Consider the following 18,176-nt stretch of genomic DNA (forward strand, 5'->3'; position numbering starts at 1 on the left):
CTTTTAATATGCTGCAACCTTCAGACTTGGTGGTATACTGGGCATAGCGTAACTCAATGTTGCTTAACTGGTCTGTGACTCAGTTTCCCCATCTGTAAGACCAAGTCCTGTGCATGCATTGCCATCTTCCTGAGTGTCCATCTTCCTGGTTGCCATCTTCCTGAATGTATCATAGATCCAGTTTTAAACTCTTAGCTCTTCTAATCCAGGAATGTCAAATATTTAATTGCTTATGTCAACAGGCTGGAAAGTAATTAAAATGCACAAGGGCACTAAACCTCCGTGGCAACCAGGATAAGGAGGCAATGCTTCTCTCCAGCTGGACATTGTGGCTGCTCCACTGCTGCTGGGTGACCCCTGGGGACCCATTCCCACCCCTCTGAAAGAGAAAGGGTGCCAACACCTGTGTCTGTCCACCCGGTGGGGGGTTTCTGGGGTTGCGCCTTTTCTGGAGGTAAAAGCCTCAAACTGCTCCACTGTACTGGGGGTTTCTTTCTATTGCTCTTTCTTCCAGGCTGGCAGATCCTCCGACGGAGCTGCAGGTTTGTCCCCGTAACCGTCATCAGTGTAGTGGTGCAGCCTTTCATTAACTAAAACCTCTGTGAGCCAGATTTTAAGACATTTGGGTGTCTAAAGAAGCACATTAACAGTTTTAGAGATCCCATTTGTAAATGCTTAGATCTTAATTATTTCCACATTTCCTCAGTCTTCCCTGTGTCTTGTACTGGGACGCTTTCTTGGCCTTTCAGATCTTTCCTTAGTACAGAGTATCGTGTTTGCTACTAATTAGATGCTCAGTATTTTCAGTATTGATTTTTTGATTATGAGGTCTAAGTCTGTTTCGCAGATTGCCACCAAGGACATTAATGACATGCTTTATCTTGCTCATAATTTCCTTGAGAAAAAGAAAAAAAAATCTTAATGTTCTGTAATGCATTAAAGAAACAGTAGCACCTAACTGGGTGCTATAGCCCAAGAGACCTGATGCCCAAGGCCTCTTTTTTCACTGTGGGCCACTGGGTTTCCATATGTCCTTCACCAATCACTTCAGTTTTTTGGGCCCTGTTTCTACACTGGAGATAGAAGTGCTTCTGTAATTACAAAAGCCAAATAGACCTTCTTTCCTCACTAAGAGCCACCGATGAAGGACACTACGTAAGAGCAAGTTATTGGTCCTGCTAACATGCAGGAGGTTCAGCCACAGATCTGTGATGACAAAAAAATGCTCCTTATTACAGTTAGTTCTTTAAATATCTCTGTTTGTCTCTCTTGATCTTGAATGCAAGATTAATTTCTTAGTTTTCAATTTGTCAGCAAGAGACATGGTAGCATGCAGAAGAAGATACTGTTTTTGAGAATTCTAGTGTTACAACTTGTCTTTCTGCCTCATTGGTATCTTTTACCTGTTTTCTTTTTCTTCCCATCATTCTGTCCCCTGCTTCTTTCTGGATGAAGCACATGGCTTGGGAATCTGAAGACATAGCTTTTATCCTGAATTGTACCAGTACCCTGCTGAGTGACCAAACTTCACGGTGGAGATGCACAAAGGGGGGTGCAATAAGGCTCTTCTACCAGGAGCACTGTGGCTTTCATCCAAACCTTCGTCTCCCCCTGCCTCCCTCTTTGCTCTGCTCGTCCATAGTATGTAGCATGGAAATGCCATATCCTCTTCTGAAAGTGTCAAGAGCCTAGTCTAGGCCAGTCCTAATGAAGTCATTTTTTCCATCTACTGTCAGCGCAACAGGAATATTACCTACCTCTTACTGCGTAGGAGACTTAACTCTCACCCTTCCACAGCCTCCATTTTTTCTTTTCTGTCCTCACTGCTGCAGTGCCCAGTGGTTGTGACTATGCCAGTAAACTAAATAACGCTACACAACGGGGCCAAATTCCTCAGTTGGTAGCACATCCCTCAGCGTGGTTTTGGCCTACGCCAGCTAGCGCTCTCCAGACAGCGCGCAGGTACAGTTTGGGGCCAGCGGCAGTTCCCAAGAGGCAATATACACAATATATAGAATATATGCACTATATAGAATATATGCAATATATACAATATACACGAGGGTGCCCTGCTTGGAGGGAAGAGGGGCTAGATGGCATGGTCATGAGCCCTGCTGCACGCTCAGAGAACGGGCTCAGGCCCTGGTCAGGTTATAAATATTAATGTAGCCGGGGCTCTGCTCTGCAGCATTTCCCTATAACAAGTAGGAGACATGAGATTTAATGCTTTGAAAAGTGGAATGTTTTAACAGGTGGAAAAAGCTAGAAATTATTGTGAATTACTTCTCTAGTAAAACTTCTTTTAAAAGGAACTGAAAAGGTTAAAGTTCTAGCAGTAGAAAAGTAGTTAATGGCTTATCCATCACAAGGATATCAAGGTATATAACCATTTTATGACAGAGCAGAGTCAGCCTGCACTGCAACATGCCTCTGCTCCGCTGGGACAGATGGACACTGGTTGGGATCATCTGTTGTGCAGTGACTGTGATCCTTTGGACGTTGTGTATTTGGCAGACTGTTGTCAGGTTCAAAACAGGTAATAAATATAATTCTGTTCCATTTGAGCTCTATTTGAGCTCTTTGGGTTTTTGTCTTTTCTTTCCTTTTCTTCTATTTTTTAAACAAGATTGCAGATAGACCCATCAGTGCCCAAGGCTTCTTAGGTGGAAATGTCCTTCCTCTCACACCAGTGTTTAAAGTATTTTGAACTTTGTATTTTGCTGGAAAACAGAATAGTCTGGCACTCAGTCTCTGGAGTATTTTCCTTGTAATGTATTTACACTATACATGATTCCTCTGATACAGCTTTGGAGAAATGTCTTGAAAGTTTCTCACTCTTCTGGTTGAGATCTGATTTACCTATCAAAAGACAGAAATAAATGTCAAGCTAGTTGGATAAATTATGTTTTAAAGGGTAAGTATTTAGCTTTGCAGCGTAAGCATTTAGTATATGCCTTATACTAACTGCATGTAAACAAAACATATGCTGCACCTGTTCAAATTTTTATTACATTATGGAAAACTCTGCTGAAAGAATATAGGAGATATATGTATGTGGTTTGCATATTATATACCTGAAAATCAGTTCAATGCAGACCTGTAAGAGCCTTATGTGCACAAACTTGGAGCAGAAAAGTTGTCAGGGTTTCTCCTCAGCAAAATACTCACTGTATTGACATGATACAAAAAGTATGTATGAACTTGAATTCAAAATTCATAGAAAGAATCAGATGTTTCTTGGTGCTCTTCCAGCAGGTCAAATATGATCAGAGACTTGGAAGCCCAGGGAAATGCCTAAATGCGGATACGTGGGGATATATTTACTCGATTTATCAGAAGTTTGTGGAGAGGGAACATAACTAAGCACAAGAAAGGCACTTAAGTAAACACTAATTGTTTAACTTATGTCAGTAATAGCCTACCTCTGTGAACTTAAGAATGTGCTTAAGAATGTGGGCTTTGTTTTCCTTGATGGTTCTAAATCCCAACAAAACGGGAGTTAACTCTCAATGTTAGAGAGTTTTTTCTCTACGTTCTCTAACATAAGATTTCTACAAGTGCAGGACCACTGGCTGCTAGGACTTGGAGTCGAACTGAAACCACTTCAGGTGTGGAGAATACCTTCATGCCCATCTGATGTAGTGCTTGCTGGGCACAACTGTAATGTTTTCTCTTTTTTCAAACTTCTTCAAAAGTTAATACTAAAGTATTAACAGTTTGCTAATAACAGTGGTGCTTGATATTTTTGAACAGTTCATGATGGCTTAGGTTTATGCAAGAATTGCCGTTTTCGTTTAAAAATACATACACTTAATCAATGAACACAGAGGTAAGGCAGAGGCTGTGTGCAGGCGCCTGCTATGGAAGCTGAGTCCGTACCTCCCGCTAGAAGTGCTGGAGTTTCTACTTCACGGCATTGTGCTTTTCTGCTTTAAAATGGGATGATTCGTGGCTGGAATGTCAGCCCTATCCCTTTTGTTTGTTCGTTTGTTTGTTTTACCTTTCCATTTTCTTATGCTCCTTTTTGTAGCTCATAACGAATACAGCCAGAGTTAGATCTGGACAGTGCATCCTGGCCTGGTTTTAGAAGCGCCACCTCTAATGTCTTCAGCGTCGGGCTGCCCCCAGCGGTCCCTTCTCTCGCTCCTCTGCTGGTCAGCAGTGGCTGGTGTGTGTGCTGCTCCCTGGCTCTGCTCCGGCCATCCTGGGTGCCAGATGTGCCCGATGGCCCTGTGGTGTGATCTGCTCACACTGCTTCTGGCACGTGACTGCCGAGCGAGACAGGGGCCGGGAGCTGTGCCGCAGGCTCAGAAGTATTATCTCGTGCGGCCCCACAGGGCTCCCAACGAAAGCAAGTGGCAAAGCAGGGCAGGGGGGAACAGCTGTCCAAACATATATTCCTGTTCCCCATTATATCCATTCGCTGCAGCTGCCTACGTTGGGCCACCCAGATCTCAGTTGCTTCGTGGATATTTCTTCCCTTTTTGTAAGATTTCCAGTGGAGAGATAACATGTTGGAAAAGCTGATGGCTAATGGACACATCACCTAGCTGCACACAGATGTTATTCCACAATCCTCATAGACATCTAGCCATCATGTAGCCGAGGCAGACCAAAATACAAATGCCAAATAGCAACAACATGAGCAAAAGTTGAGCAGCACCTTCCAAGAACAGAATTACCCCAGCCACGTGGCACATCCCCTCTAGTTTGTGATAGACTTCCAATTATATGAATCCCATTAAACAGTAAGAAGTCAGGCAATCAACATTAGCACATGTGTTCCTGACAGCACTGTTTACTTTTTGATCTTCTGGCTTTCCTCTTTCATCAGAGTCTGAAAACACAGACACTGAAATGTCAGATCTAATGGCAGCCTTTGACTTCAGTTTGCTGTATCATTTCAAGGCGTAAATTACATCCAGTGCGCAGATACACAATTTCCACTGTGAATCTTATGGTGAGGGATTCCAGACTCCACGTCCCCAGCTAGGGATAGGGTTAGATAAACCAAGAGGAAGCCTTAGGCCCTAGGGTCCTCCAGGTCTCGGTCCCATCTGCCAAAGCTTGAGGTCCACCAGCCCATTCTCCACTGTAATTCCTGCTGCAGAATACCCCTTACCCATTCAAGATTTGCCGGCCTCCTTTTTAAGAAACCTTAACGTTTTCAGAGCTCGCCAAACACAGCAAATACCATGGGATACTCAGAAATTTCCAAGAACTGCAGTTTTTCCATTATGGCTTCTATCATGCATTTTTTTGAGTTTGTAAATAGAAAATATAGTCAGCTGTTTCCTGAAGCTGTGGCAGCCTATGCAACAACTACTTCAAACAAAGTCTGCTCATTCCTGCCAAAAGACAAAATAAAAATTGGCACTTATCCTGGAGTGAGAATAGAAGCTATGGCTGGGACCGGGGCATGGATTTTTATCTGCTTTATCCTCTAATGCCTGACTTAAACCAGAATATCTCTGTGTGATTCTTGAAGGTGTGATTATCCACCTGTCCGTTACCAGTCTGAGTCCCTCAGCGCTGGGCAGTCCGTGGCCCTCTTTTGCCTTGTAGCTCCCTGTGAAATCTTGCAGAAGCAACCTGGACTTTTTATGAGTTTAACAGCATGAGCCTTTTTGCAGATTGGAGGCCCACACCACCACTCCTGCAATAAGCAGTAATTTTTGAAAGCTTTGACCCCACATTCATGCCATTTTGGGGGGAGGGTAGGAAGGGGCTAATGATTCGGCAAGTGGGCTAGATTGTGGATCGCAGAATGGAATACTTTTTAACTGAACCTCCACGTAAATTAGCATCACATTTGCTCCTTTCCTTCAGCAAATTAATATATACATACATATTTTACTAAATACATAGTTATACACACACACACACACACACACACACATAATTTTTTGTTTCTTTATTTACGCAGAAACTACAGAACCCGTGTTACCTCCATGCTTTTGCCTCAACGATGGAGTCTGCCAAGATGGGGCCTGCGTTTGCCCAGAGGAGTGGGTGGGCTCACTTTGTGAGCTAGGTTAGTATAAGCAGCGTACCATAAGCAGCTGGTGTCATTTCTGTGAATCCGGCCCCTGCTTTGGGGGGGCTGTCATGTGTCTCCCCTCTCCTGAGACCTGCTCAGGAGGGTCGGGTGTGCAAGCACTGATGTGCTTCGACTTTCTAGGCGAGCTGTTTCATCCACTTCTGTTGTTCTCTTAAATGAATATCTGGGAAAGATATTATGAGTTTCAACTGACCGTGGTCTGTTTCTAGCCAGTTTGGCCTTTGCTTGAATTCCTCTGTTTGAACATCTTGAAAATCTGATCAAGACCTCAGTGGCTACATCAGGATTGGCCAGGGTTAAAGGGACACTACCAGCAGAGGATCCTGCAGGATAATGCCCATCCTCAGTTCCTGCTGCCCCAGGTTCTGGTTTCACATGAGTCAAGTTTCTTGTCCCTGGCACAGCACTGGCCTGTTTGACTCCCATTTCAGGCTCCCCTGCCCCAGTGACACGTCTTTCCACTCCTGCAACTGGAGTGGGGGGGCTCTACATCAGCTAGAAGGGTGCTCGCTTGTTATAACAGGAGCTGGTAATGACGCCCAACTCACACTTTCCAGGCAACAACCTGTGCTGTGGCCAGTGCCTACCAAGTTTGTCATGTCGCTTGGCATGAGAATACCCCCTGTCATATGGCTCACTGCACAGTGGCACCTTTGGCACATGAACTCACATGTTTTCTCAGAAGGGCGTTGAAAGCTTGAGTAATGGGAAAGATAAAAGATAGATCTTGAATATGTGCTCATGTATGAATGCATACCTGTTCATGCGTGAATGTAGCAATTTATTCCTGGCTTTTGTCTATCAGAAGGAAGCCAGCAGCATCACAGAAGTATTTGCATCCATGGGTCTGGATGGGATTCATCCAAGAGTGCTGAAAAACTCGGCTGATGTTGCTATAGGGCTGCTGTCTGTCATCTATGAAAGATCAGAATGATCAAGGGAGGTTACAAATAACTAAAAAAGGCCAACATTATGCTTAATTTTAAGAAAAGCAAGAAGGAGGACCAGGAAAACTCTGAGCTGGTCAGGCTTACCTCAGGCCCTGGAAATGTCATGGAGCACATTCTCTTGGAGTCTATTTCCAAGCATGTGAAGGAGAAGAAAATAATCAGGCACAGGCTGCACAGATTTACAAAGGGGAAATCATGTTGGACCAACCTGATTGCCTTTCCTGATGAAATGACTGTCTATGCAGGAGACAGGAGACTGGTGGATGTAATATACCTTGATTTTAGTAAGGCTTTTGACACTGCACTCCACAGCATTTTCTCATTTGAAGACATATGGGCTGGATGAGTGGACTGTTAGTTGAGCTGAAAATTAATGGGATCACCAAACTCAAAGGGTAGTGACAAATGTCTTGATGGTCAACTGGCATTTCCTAAGAGTAGAGTAGCCCGCCGGTCAATATTAGGGCCAGTGTTGTCTTCATCAATGTCTTCATCGATGACCTGAATGATGACACAGTATGAACTCTCAGTAAAGCTGAGGACAATACTGAACTTGGTGGCGGGGTGATGTACGGTTGACACACTTAATAGCAGAGCTTCCACCCAGAGTGACCTTCAGAACTGGGCCAAGAGAAACCTCACAGCACCCAGCAAGGCTGAGCACAAATCTCTGTGCTCAGGGCATTGGTAGAGACAAGGAACTGACTGGCTGAGGAGCAACCCTGCTGGAAAGGACCTGGGAATGACAGGGGGTGCCAAGCTGAATGTGAGCTGACAGGGCCTGTTGATGGCAAACAAGGCAGATCGGCTGTGCTAGGGAGAGTACAAATATTGTCATGTCATGGGAAATGGAAACCCTATAGAAAATGAGACCTGAAGAAAGCTACGTGACTTGGCCAGGGAGCCGGTGCCAGAACGTGGAGACCAGGCCAGGGCTCTTCAGCCCCCTCAGGACCCTACCCATAAATGTGCTGCTTTGACTCACTCCTGCCTGCTGAAACTTGGTCCAGATTAGCAAAAGTTAGCAAAACCAGGGTATTACCAGCCCTAAGACCAAGCAAAAATTTTCTGCCCGTGTGTTGTAGCATTTTGACAGAACTTTAACTTTTTTTTTTCCCCAGTATTTGCAGCACGGCAAGTGAAGTTGGTGTTAAGTTTTCACAGGATGGTGTGACGTGAGGATGCAGTAAGCTGCTGTATTGGGGCAGGCCACAGGTCGATTTAGCTCATCGTCCTGCCTTCAGCAGTAGCTGGTATCAGGCGCTTGGAAAGCGTATAGTAGTATATGGACCAGTGCAGGGGGACCCTCCCCTGCCCCCCAGTTCAGATGCCAGCAGGCAGCAGGGCAGCCACTGCCCTCGCCAGGGGCTGCGTCTGAACCATCACGTTTCAGAGCTGCCAGCGTGCTCTCTCCCAGGAATCGTTCTAACCTCGTTCGGAGCAGATTTATATTTTTGCCCTCTGCTGTAGTCTGTGGTTACCAAATCTAATTACTTATTGTGAAACGAGATTCTGGAAGTGAAAAATAGTAATCTTTTTAAAATTTTCTAAGACTGAGGCAGTGAAAATAGCATGGAGAGCAAAAAGTAAGGGCTTTTATGGTTTATACATAAAGATATGGTTTATACATAAAGATCCCTTGCAGCATCTCAACAGCTTTGTTTTAAGCAAGATTTACCTAACCGCTTTCCAGTCACTTAAGCAAAAGACTTGGTGAGTTTCTGTGGTCTTTACTGTATTTTATTTTTGCAAATTGCTCCATGTATTAAAAACATTTGATCTGGACATATGCTCTTTCCTTCTGTGCAGTTAATTTCTGTGAAGTCAGTATTTACACAGCGAACATTTCTGAAGGCATTTTAAAAAACCTTACCTTTCAACGGATTATAGTGGGCAAATACGGCAATTCTGCAGAAAAATGTGAACATAACACTGTGAATGGTATGTGTTTCTTTCCGTTCTCTTCTCCTTCCCCAAAGTAGATGTAAGGTTTGTGAGCGACATCAGATTATTAGACCAGCAGATGCGAGTTCACTGTTTAAAGCCAGAACAGCATGTATATAAAAAATACATTCTAAGAAAAATAGCAATTAATTAGTTAAATAACTGACAGTCACTTGTAATGCTGACACACATGTGGATAACACTGAATGGGCTGTCATGTCCCAGTGAGGCCATGTGCATGTCAGTGAGTGCTTCTGTGTTAAATTCGGATCTTTCTGCTTTTATGTAATTACAGGTAACCATTCAATAGCAGTCCGGATGTGCTCCAGAGTGGGAAAAACTCCTACTTTACAACCTCCCCAAATTCTGAATTGTAATGCAAATCTGGACTCCCTGGCATCACAGGTAATCTTCAGTTATGTCTTGACATACTATTTAAAAAGTGGCTGAGATTCTACAATATCATACGAAAAACAAAACGTCAATAGATAACTGAGGCAGCACATACTGTATTTTGTGTTTGTAAGCTATCTGCATTTCTTAAATCTTTGCATCAAGAAAAATTAACCACCGAAGCCTTTTCAGCAGCATTCCTGGCATGTGCCTGCTTTGCAAATGGCTTGAATTTCGAATGGTGACTTTTTTATTTTGCTCAGTTTTGCTTGAATACAGCATCCCACTTCACATCTGTTAATTGGACTGGGAACTCTTCAGTGCCCAGGTCCCAGCAAACACTGCAGGACGGAAGCGAGGGCGACACGGGATACCAAATTAGTGAGCAACGGAAGGGCATTTGGACATGACCGGCATGAGGGAACAAAGCGATGGTAACAATGAGATGTCAGGAAGAGTTAAGAGCAATGCCTTTCCATTCAGGCCTGTGGTTAGTTGACCAAGGATGAGACACTTTCGTCCTCCTGGAATTGAAAGGCAAAATCTCTTGTATGAATGACAAGCTTTTCCTGATAAAATCCAGAAGTCACTCAGCCCTGCTTTAAGGCTTCGCTCAGCAATATCTGTGAAACTTGGTGTGGTGAGCATGACAGATGGGGACTGTTCCTCTTCTTCCAGTTCTGCTCTTTTGCTCCTTAGCACTAGTCTCAGTTAAAATAAACCAAACAAACAAAAAAAACCCTGCTGCAGCCCCTTTACATAAGAAACAGAGCCAACTCCTCCCCATGCTTTTTTTGTGGGAACACTGTATCTCAAACCCGACACTTCACCTGTCTTTATCTTTTGATAAGATGAATCAAGAGCAAGGCTATCCTTTCCCAGTGTATAGCCCTCACTAAAAGGTTAAAAGTATTTGGTTGCAACTTCAGGTTATTCTGCTGCCTTTAGTTATTTGGTTTTTTTTTCTTTCTTTTTTTTTTTTTTTTTTTTTTTTTTTTTGTTATGATCTTTAACGTTGTACTGCCATCTAGTGAACTCTAAGACAACTCCAGCTCTTATGAAGGTGAATATTAGGAAATGTGAGGAAGATGTCTAGATGCTAGTAATCAAGAATGCATTGGTTTAAAAGGATTTTGTTCCTGTGAGTACAAATATTTACTTAGAAAACAAGGTGATGCCACAAGTCAGAGTTAAGACTAGTGAACACAGGTGTTCACAATGTACTGCATGTTCATGGTGCACATGCAGATGTTTTCCAGTCAAACCGTACATCTCCAGGTATTATAAATGCACAGTTCTTTTCTTTCTATGCAACACGTTCACCTTTCTTTCCTGTCACTCAGAGATTTAAAAATACTTCATATGCTAATGGCTGAATTAAGCTTGATTTTGATATTTTCCCAATATTAACAATTTGAGAATAATTCAGTTATTTAAGCTATCCATTGAGTTTATCACTGGATTAGAAAAAGCATAACTTGTTAAACTACTTAGTTGGTCTCCATAACATAATAAGAAAATTCTCCTCATAATTAGCAAATTTTCCATGTCTTTAAGTGTTTATGTTACCTAGCTATTCCTTCGTATCACGTAGAGATAATTCCTCATACTTTTTTGTGTTTGCATTCCTAAAATATTACAGCCATTTATGCTCTACCCATTAAGTGATAAATGGACTCCTCTAGAGCTTCTATCAATTCTCATCAGTGTCTCCATCACTTGAATATTTTATTTCTATTTTCTACATTTATTCCAATTTGACACTATACACACTGTACAGAAGTGAGGCTAACATTCCCGGTGCAGTTTACGAGCACTGTATTGAGAAGAACTAATTTATTCCACATGCTATTTCTTAAGTTCCTCTCATGTCTTTTCAGCAAAGGTAGTTCTGCTTCCTTAAGGGAAAGTGAACGGTCTACTGAAGCTTATAGATCCAGAATTTCAATAAACTGAAGACAAGTAGGCCTAGGGTACATCTTACTGCTGCCTTGGAGAAAGGCAAGGCCAGGGTCTTCTCCGAGGTACACAAGTTTAGGATGAGAGGCAATGGACACGAGTTGCAACACGGGAAATTTCAATTAGATCAGGAAAAATTTCTCATCTCCCTCTGGCAGTCCTTCCAATAAAATAAATAGGCCTCCAGTGTAAACTCTGTTTGCTTGACATGGACTGCAACAGTTTAGACCACCAATTACTTGTCTAATTTGATTTTATGTGAGAATGTTATAAAATCGTTGACTGCTTTTCCTTTTCTTGTTTTCTGTCTGCTGAATGGAAATTTTCTAACAGGTTGAAACTGCGGACTCCAGTAATGTTTCAGCTATTGCAAGCAACACCCAGATCCTTACTTCCATGCCAGAGCAACTGACCACACAGAGTATTTCCACTGCTGCTAATATTGCAGTGAGGATCTTGAAAAAGCCAGATATTTCAGAACACTCTCAGGTGAGACTTACTAAGACTAAAATAAGATTTTTATGGCTTTGTGATTTGGCTATTAATTCTGTCCCCCCTCCACAGGCAGAAGGAACACTCTCCAAAGCGGTTCCTATTAACTTTACATACTAACACAGCAAAAAGCATTCATGTGGTGATAAGCTGAGTTATTCAGTAGTGGAGCTGAGTGCATTTTGTGGAATCACTGCCATTTCCATTCTCAGAGCAGAGCGGAAATTTGTTATCAACTATTTTAACTTGCATATATATGAAATTCTAATGCTATCACCATTTGGTGTTTAAGTAAGTTCATCATTTAGTCTTTACTATCTAAATTAATAAAATCAGGGTATTTATGAACCCATTGGCTCAAAGTTTATATGCTCTCAAATGACATCCTCTACTTTGTTTATTCCAGTGTGTGTAGCTTGAAACAACGCTGATTAAATGGTCTTACTGTGCCAATTCACTGTGTAGAACATGAGATCATTTATTTCAATTGTTATTGAATATTACCTTTTTTTCTGCTTGTCTCAGGCATCTGTGGCAATAATGGCTACAGTGAGTCAACTCCTGGATGCCAATGAAACACAATTTAACAACGATAATCTCATCGATGTTACAGCAAGGTGACATTAGATTTTGCCCTTTCTGTTTCAATATAGAAGTGGTTCACAAATGAGCCAAAATGTTTTCATGTCCATCTCCAGCATGCAGTTTGATTGATTCAGTAGAAATACACCCAGGGAAATAATTTTGGCTGGACTGCTCTGCTTTGGAAAAAAGAAGAGGCTAGGGAATGGGGAGTGGGTGCTTCTGGAGTTAAGTCCGTATTTGGTCATCAACTGGCTCCAACAGTTTGGTGAAATCATTTAAGAAGCATGCCACTGCCTGTGGACATGTAATAGTTTACAGTGTGGTCCTACTTGCCAGCTGGGATGCTGGGAGAACACACTATTTATAAACACAGTGTTTTCATTTCATTTCAGAGGAGTCAGAAGTATTATTACAGTATCCAGTGTATGGAAGGAAAAAGCTATAATGTACCCTCTCCATGAATAATCCTGTATGTTTACATGTATTTGTTAGAAGAAATTTCCCACTTACCTAGTGAGGTATTACAGTTTGACAATATGCTAGATTTCACCATATCCCAGCTGCAGCTTAGGCCAAATCCTGCTCCTCCTGATGCCATAAATAAGATTTCTGGTGGCCTCAAAAGTGACACCAGAAATGAGATTTCTGGTGACCTCATGTGCAGCTAGAGCAAGTTCACACAGTGTCTGCACTCTGCCTCACATGCTGGAGAACAAAATCAGAGAGGAAGCACAGAAACTGAACTTGTAGCTGTATATTAACAAAAAACAGTAAAGAATATTTTTTCTTACTCATTATTTCAATGCAGCCTCACAAGAACAATGGAAGAATTTTCTTTGACCAGCAACATCACCCAGTCCAACATTGCAATCCAGTCAGTCCCACTGAAATTAAACTCATCTACAATTCTATTTTCTGCACAGAGAGGTAAGCCTGTGTATCTTGTTGGATTTATGTGGACAAGGTGGTATATACTATAAATTCTAATGTATCCACTGATGATTCTTGTAGATATGGCATTGGGATATATTCAGTCAACAAAACTAGAAGTACAGGAAAATGTCCCTGGCCTTACTGGAGATCTCAGTACTGAAGTTCAGATACTGCTCAACATTAAAAACAACAGTAAGTTCTTTCCTTTACTGAAAACTGGACCTGGGAAAATTTTTGAATGAATACTGTCTAAAAAAAAATTTCTGAGCTGATATAAACAATTACGTGTTGTTTTTTATGCATACTGGTGTCATACTATGGTGCAAGAAATGTACATATCAAATGAGCTGGATGATCTCACTTATAGATTAATGCTTATATATGTGTAACACGGCCAGAAAGCCTTTGGCGTTTGAGAATTTTTCATTTGTTTTTTAAAATTCAGAATGTAATGAATCTTGAGCCATGTCTCTGTGGACATCAAGATCAAAAGCTACTGCATACATGCCTTCCCTGAAATCCAAGCACATCAACCATTTCAACTCAAGTTGCCACTTCTTTTTGTTGTCAGTAGACTGCGAAGGTAGCTGTGCTGAGCCTGCTGCAGCAAGGCTCACCAGTCAGACACCCAGTCACCTGCACAGCTTTGGGTCTCTCCTGTGGGAAGTGTCACTAAACCACCAGGAGCTGTAGAAATGCCCATGTAGCTGTTACACACAGTGTTGGTAGCACTAACTGTTACTAAAATCGTCCGACACTTCTTTTAAGACCCTGCTTTTGCTGGCGTGCAACTTTGACACACTTTAACTGTGAGGGCTGAAATTATGCTTACTTTTTTTAAAGTAAATTATTTTTGAAAGTTTAAGGCCAAATTTCTCAATTTCTCAATGCTACAGAAATGCTTGCAAGCTTATTTTATGAAACTCTGAAGTGAAGCCTTCTGTTACGGAGCAGGGACTTGAATGTTGGATTGGATGTGCCTTTTTGTTAGACACAGATCTTGCATTGTTTCTTTGGAAGTTCTTTCGAATGCATGGAGACTCACCAGACGTTTAATTCGTGGTTGCTAGTTATATGGTCTTTGTTTCCTGAATGTCCAGGTTTGTCCCTTGCGTCTGATTTGCAAAAGTGCTAATTATGCACAGCTGCAACTACAGGCCCAGGGAGCCAACCTTTGATCATGTGCATTTCTATGGCATATTAAAAACTGTAGGAATTTCAGGTTGGGTACCTGAAATGAGCAGGCTTGTCCTTAACCACTCTGTATAACACTATAATAGCACTAAGCCATCATTACCGATGGCATAACTGATCACTGTTTGTTCTGTTGACTGTTTCAGATGACAATCCTGCAGAAAAACAGTGTGATCATGTAATTACAGTCTTTATCATAAAGCCTCTATGTCATAACTCTTCCCTCAAGAGAGACAGATTGAACACACAGGTTATCTTTTCAAAAAATAGATGTATTTAAAATTAAATGCACAACTGTGACATTTTGCAGGTATAAATTTACTGTACTCAGTCTCTCCTGATGAAAACAAAAAGTATCAAGGTAAAACCAAGAATAAAATTAGTTATTTAAAACAGGATTTGTTTTTCCTCCTTTAAGCCACAATTAAGACTAATTTAAGACACTTAAAAAAATCTCTTTAACTTGGTGGAAGAGTGCCACAAAAGAGGCGGAGTCCAACAGTGGGTTCCGAAGGGAGGAGCTCAGCCAGCATCTTTGAATGCATCAGGAATTTAGAGAAGGGAAATGATTATTTTAAGACTCCACCTCAGCAAAAAATGAAGATGAATCTCTTGAGATTTATGGTAAAAGAAGCTCTTCTCTAGATCTTAAATGGACTCTTAAAGAAATACCTAAACAAAAATCTGCTGTAAACCCTCATGTGTGAAACAATATAATGTAGGCTGCTTGGAAGGCACCAGCTTCCCTGACATCTGTACCTACTTTTCTGTTTGCCTAGCGAAGGTTCATCAGACAATGGAAGAGTTGGTTTTGTCCTGTATCAAAATGGCAAATTCTTCCAGTCAAGGATTTATAAGAGTCGCAGTAGGTTTTCTAAACAAATCATCTCTGGCAACATTGATGGTGGAAGAACCAGTGGTGTTGAACTAGCCTTCAGCCCAAAGGTAAGTTCTCATAAGAACAACCAGAGGTTGACCTAGCCCTACTGCCCGTCTTCAATATTTGTAGAGACACAAGCAGAGAGGTTTCTTTGGTATTCCCGCTTGATTTCTGGCAGTGAGCAGCTCAAGGAGCTTGAGGGATGCATACATGGCCTTGTAAGTGAAACAGGAAGTGCATTTAGTTTATGTTGCATAGAAAATATTTTTCAACTTGTGTATTTAACATCTGATATTACTGCTTCTGTACTACTAAGCTAGCACTTTTGTAAGCAAAACTATTTTTCGAAAAAAGTGATAGCTATGCAAGAGTAGATTTGTCCAAAATCAAGAATGAAAAGAGACAGGTACCTGGAAGACACTTTTGCTTTCAAGAGACTATCAACAGTTTGGAAGACAAGCAAAAGATAACATGAGTGGCATAGTCCAACAAGCTTACCAATCTGGGGAGTGTTAATTTTTTCATAGGATCTCTTCACTCCCTCTTTCCTTAAAATCAGTGTGCATTTTACTTTAGCTTCCTCCCCCAGGAATTTATTGCAGATGTTACTGCTTTTTGCAGGAAATGTCCTATGTGAGACCCCACTTGCCTCTAATAGCTGAATGATAGATGAATAGATGAGCTGTACTGATTTTTTAGCCTGTTTCTCCAGAAAACAATATTTGACTTCTTACAATGCTTAACTCACTCGACAAAGATTTTTCGGCCCAAACACATGCATGTGACAGATCAATAATCATCCTGACGGTTCTGTGCAACTAAGTGATCTGAGAAACAAATGCAATTTATATGGCTATCACTGAAATAATCCTATAATTTTTTTTATTCCTACCTTTAGCTGTCATTTTTAACTGAACTACCTAGTACTGCAGATAATGTGGCTTTCACTATTTATGTGCATATCTCAAGGTGCTCATTGCCTATTAAAATGCAGTTCAAATCGCAGTTGCCTACAGAAGTATACTGTTTGAAAAATACAGCATGCAGCTCGATACACAACTGTGCTAGCAAAGCTGTGCTGGAGGAGGGGACTGGATGGTTCACAGACTTGGCCATGGATTTTACAATTGTTTGCTTCGCAGTTCCAGTGTGGATTCAGTTCCAGTTGGCAGTAATTTAATGTTACTAGTATCTGAGAGCTGTTTAGCTTATGCAGAATTTATTTGGCACTTGTTGAATGCCTAGTGGATGTGTATCTAAACCATAATTATCTGAGTAATTCAAAGAAACTGAAAATTTTATTGGCAGTCTTGATTGAGAAAGGACCTACAATGTAAGCTCACAAAGCCAAATTATGCCATTACTAATACTCTTCATAAAGTTTACTAGAAGTGCTGTAAACTCCCCAGTAGGTTCAGCTCTCCTTTCAGAGGATACCTGTCAGCACACATTGTTTACTGCTGCATATCTGTTTATGCTTCTTCAACCATGTTTTCTCCTTGTAATCCCAATCCACAGTACAACACATCACAGTTCCAGCTGCGTGACCATGCCTGTGTCTTTTGGGACTATACCACCAATGACTGGAGCACCACAGGCTGTACAAAAGGAAGAGACCAATTCTTGAGATGCAAGTGTAACCACACTACTAATTTTGCTGTCCTGATGGTAGGGCATCATTCCTTCTTGAATGGGATGAGCCTGCGTTTATTTTTTTCCAATTGTTCTTCGATTTATAAGACCAGAATGTCAATATAAGGACTTAAGTGTGCATGTACTGAGCTAGAAGACACAGGCATTTAAGATGACCCCTATGGCACTTCCCTGTGTTCCCCTATGGCCTTTAAGATGACCTGTGGCAGAGTTGGCAAACTGGGACATGTGGGAGCTCCCCAGGCTGCTGGAAGTTCTGGTTTCCCCTGACACAAATTCTAGCTAAACCCACCCAACTTTGCATCCCAGCAACAGGGATGTGCTTGCACAGTTTAATCCCCTTGCTCAGCACAATTTAATCCCCTACCTCAGTGGTAGCCTCTGGCACTGCACCTAAATTGGTGCAGCTGGTTGTTAAATTAATCTGTGTCTAAACCTGAAAGTGCCCTGAGAGCAACAATATAGCAGGCTGGTGCCTGTGTTAGCTCAGCTGTCTATGTGGCACTATCTTACGCTGAGTAAACAACTCAAAGCATTCAGCGCTAACTATTTCCTTTACTTATATGTTTATAAAAAATAATTACTCTGTAAATATTAAGTCTGTTATCATTTAGTTTTACCTATTTCCCTCTTGTGCAAGACTATTTAGGAATGACTGCCTCTCTGACATTTATTATTCTATATGTATTTGTTTCAGCTTCTCTACATGAAACCTTCCCTGGCTAAAATTTTATATTGGCCATCGACTTCAGTAGTGCCAGGATTTCAAAATTTTTTTTAATCTGTCTTCACAGATCAGCATTTCCATATTTCTAATATTTACTTGTTTCTAGATTTCCTTTTATGTTATGAATAACACTTTTGAATAACTATATTTGCATAACATTTTTGAACGAGATGACTACATTCTAAGAGAAGATTCCTATCCATCTATACAAAGACAACAGTATTTTCTGTTTCACCGAAGATATTTACATTTTGTTTGCTGCTTTATTGTCACTGTACAAACAAGGACTGGTTTTGATCAGTAATTCTTCACAACTAGTCCTTACTAGTCAAAATTCAGAATGCATGTCAGTGCAAAAAGTTAAAGCTACTCTTTCCAATCTGTGTCCCTTTGCATTTGTTTATA

The 18,176-nt window shown here is 41.3% G+C and overlaps 1 protein-coding gene across 2 annotated transcripts in view; it reads left to right on the forward strand.

Annotated features, from left to right (window-relative positions):
* Positions 1–1,919: 1,919 nt before the first annotated feature.
* Positions 1,920–18,176, forward strand: part of ADGRG7 (adhesion G protein-coupled receptor G7) — a 29,720-nt gene continuing 13,463 nt past the window's right edge. For both annotated transcript variants that reach the window (XR_010391758.1, XM_026112327.2), the window contains exons 1-10: positions 1,920–2,536; positions 5,927–6,034; positions 8,821–8,952; positions 9,251–9,360; positions 11,641–11,796; positions 12,325–12,416; positions 13,193–13,311; positions 13,396–13,509; positions 15,296–15,456; positions 16,910–17,059. Coding sequence is in view for 1 of the 2 variants with exons in the window: in XM_026112327.2 (XP_025968112.2) it covers positions 2,425–2,536; positions 5,927–6,034; positions 8,821–8,952; positions 9,251–9,360; positions 11,641–11,796; positions 12,325–12,416; positions 13,193–13,311; positions 13,396–13,509; positions 15,296–15,456; positions 16,910–17,059 (1,254 nt within the window). In the remaining variant the exon portion in view is untranslated. The remainder of the gene's footprint in view (positions 2,537–5,926; positions 6,035–8,820; positions 8,953–9,250; positions 9,361–11,640; positions 11,797–12,324; positions 12,417–13,192; positions 13,312–13,395; positions 13,510–15,295; positions 15,457–16,909; positions 17,060–18,176) is intronic.

Source organism: Dromaius novaehollandiae, chromosome 1, assembly GCF_036370855.1.
Source record: "Dromaius novaehollandiae isolate bDroNov1 chromosome 1, bDroNov1.hap1, whole genome shotgun sequence".
NCBI lineage: Eukaryota > Metazoa > Chordata > Aves > Casuariiformes > Dromaiidae > Dromaius > Dromaius novaehollandiae.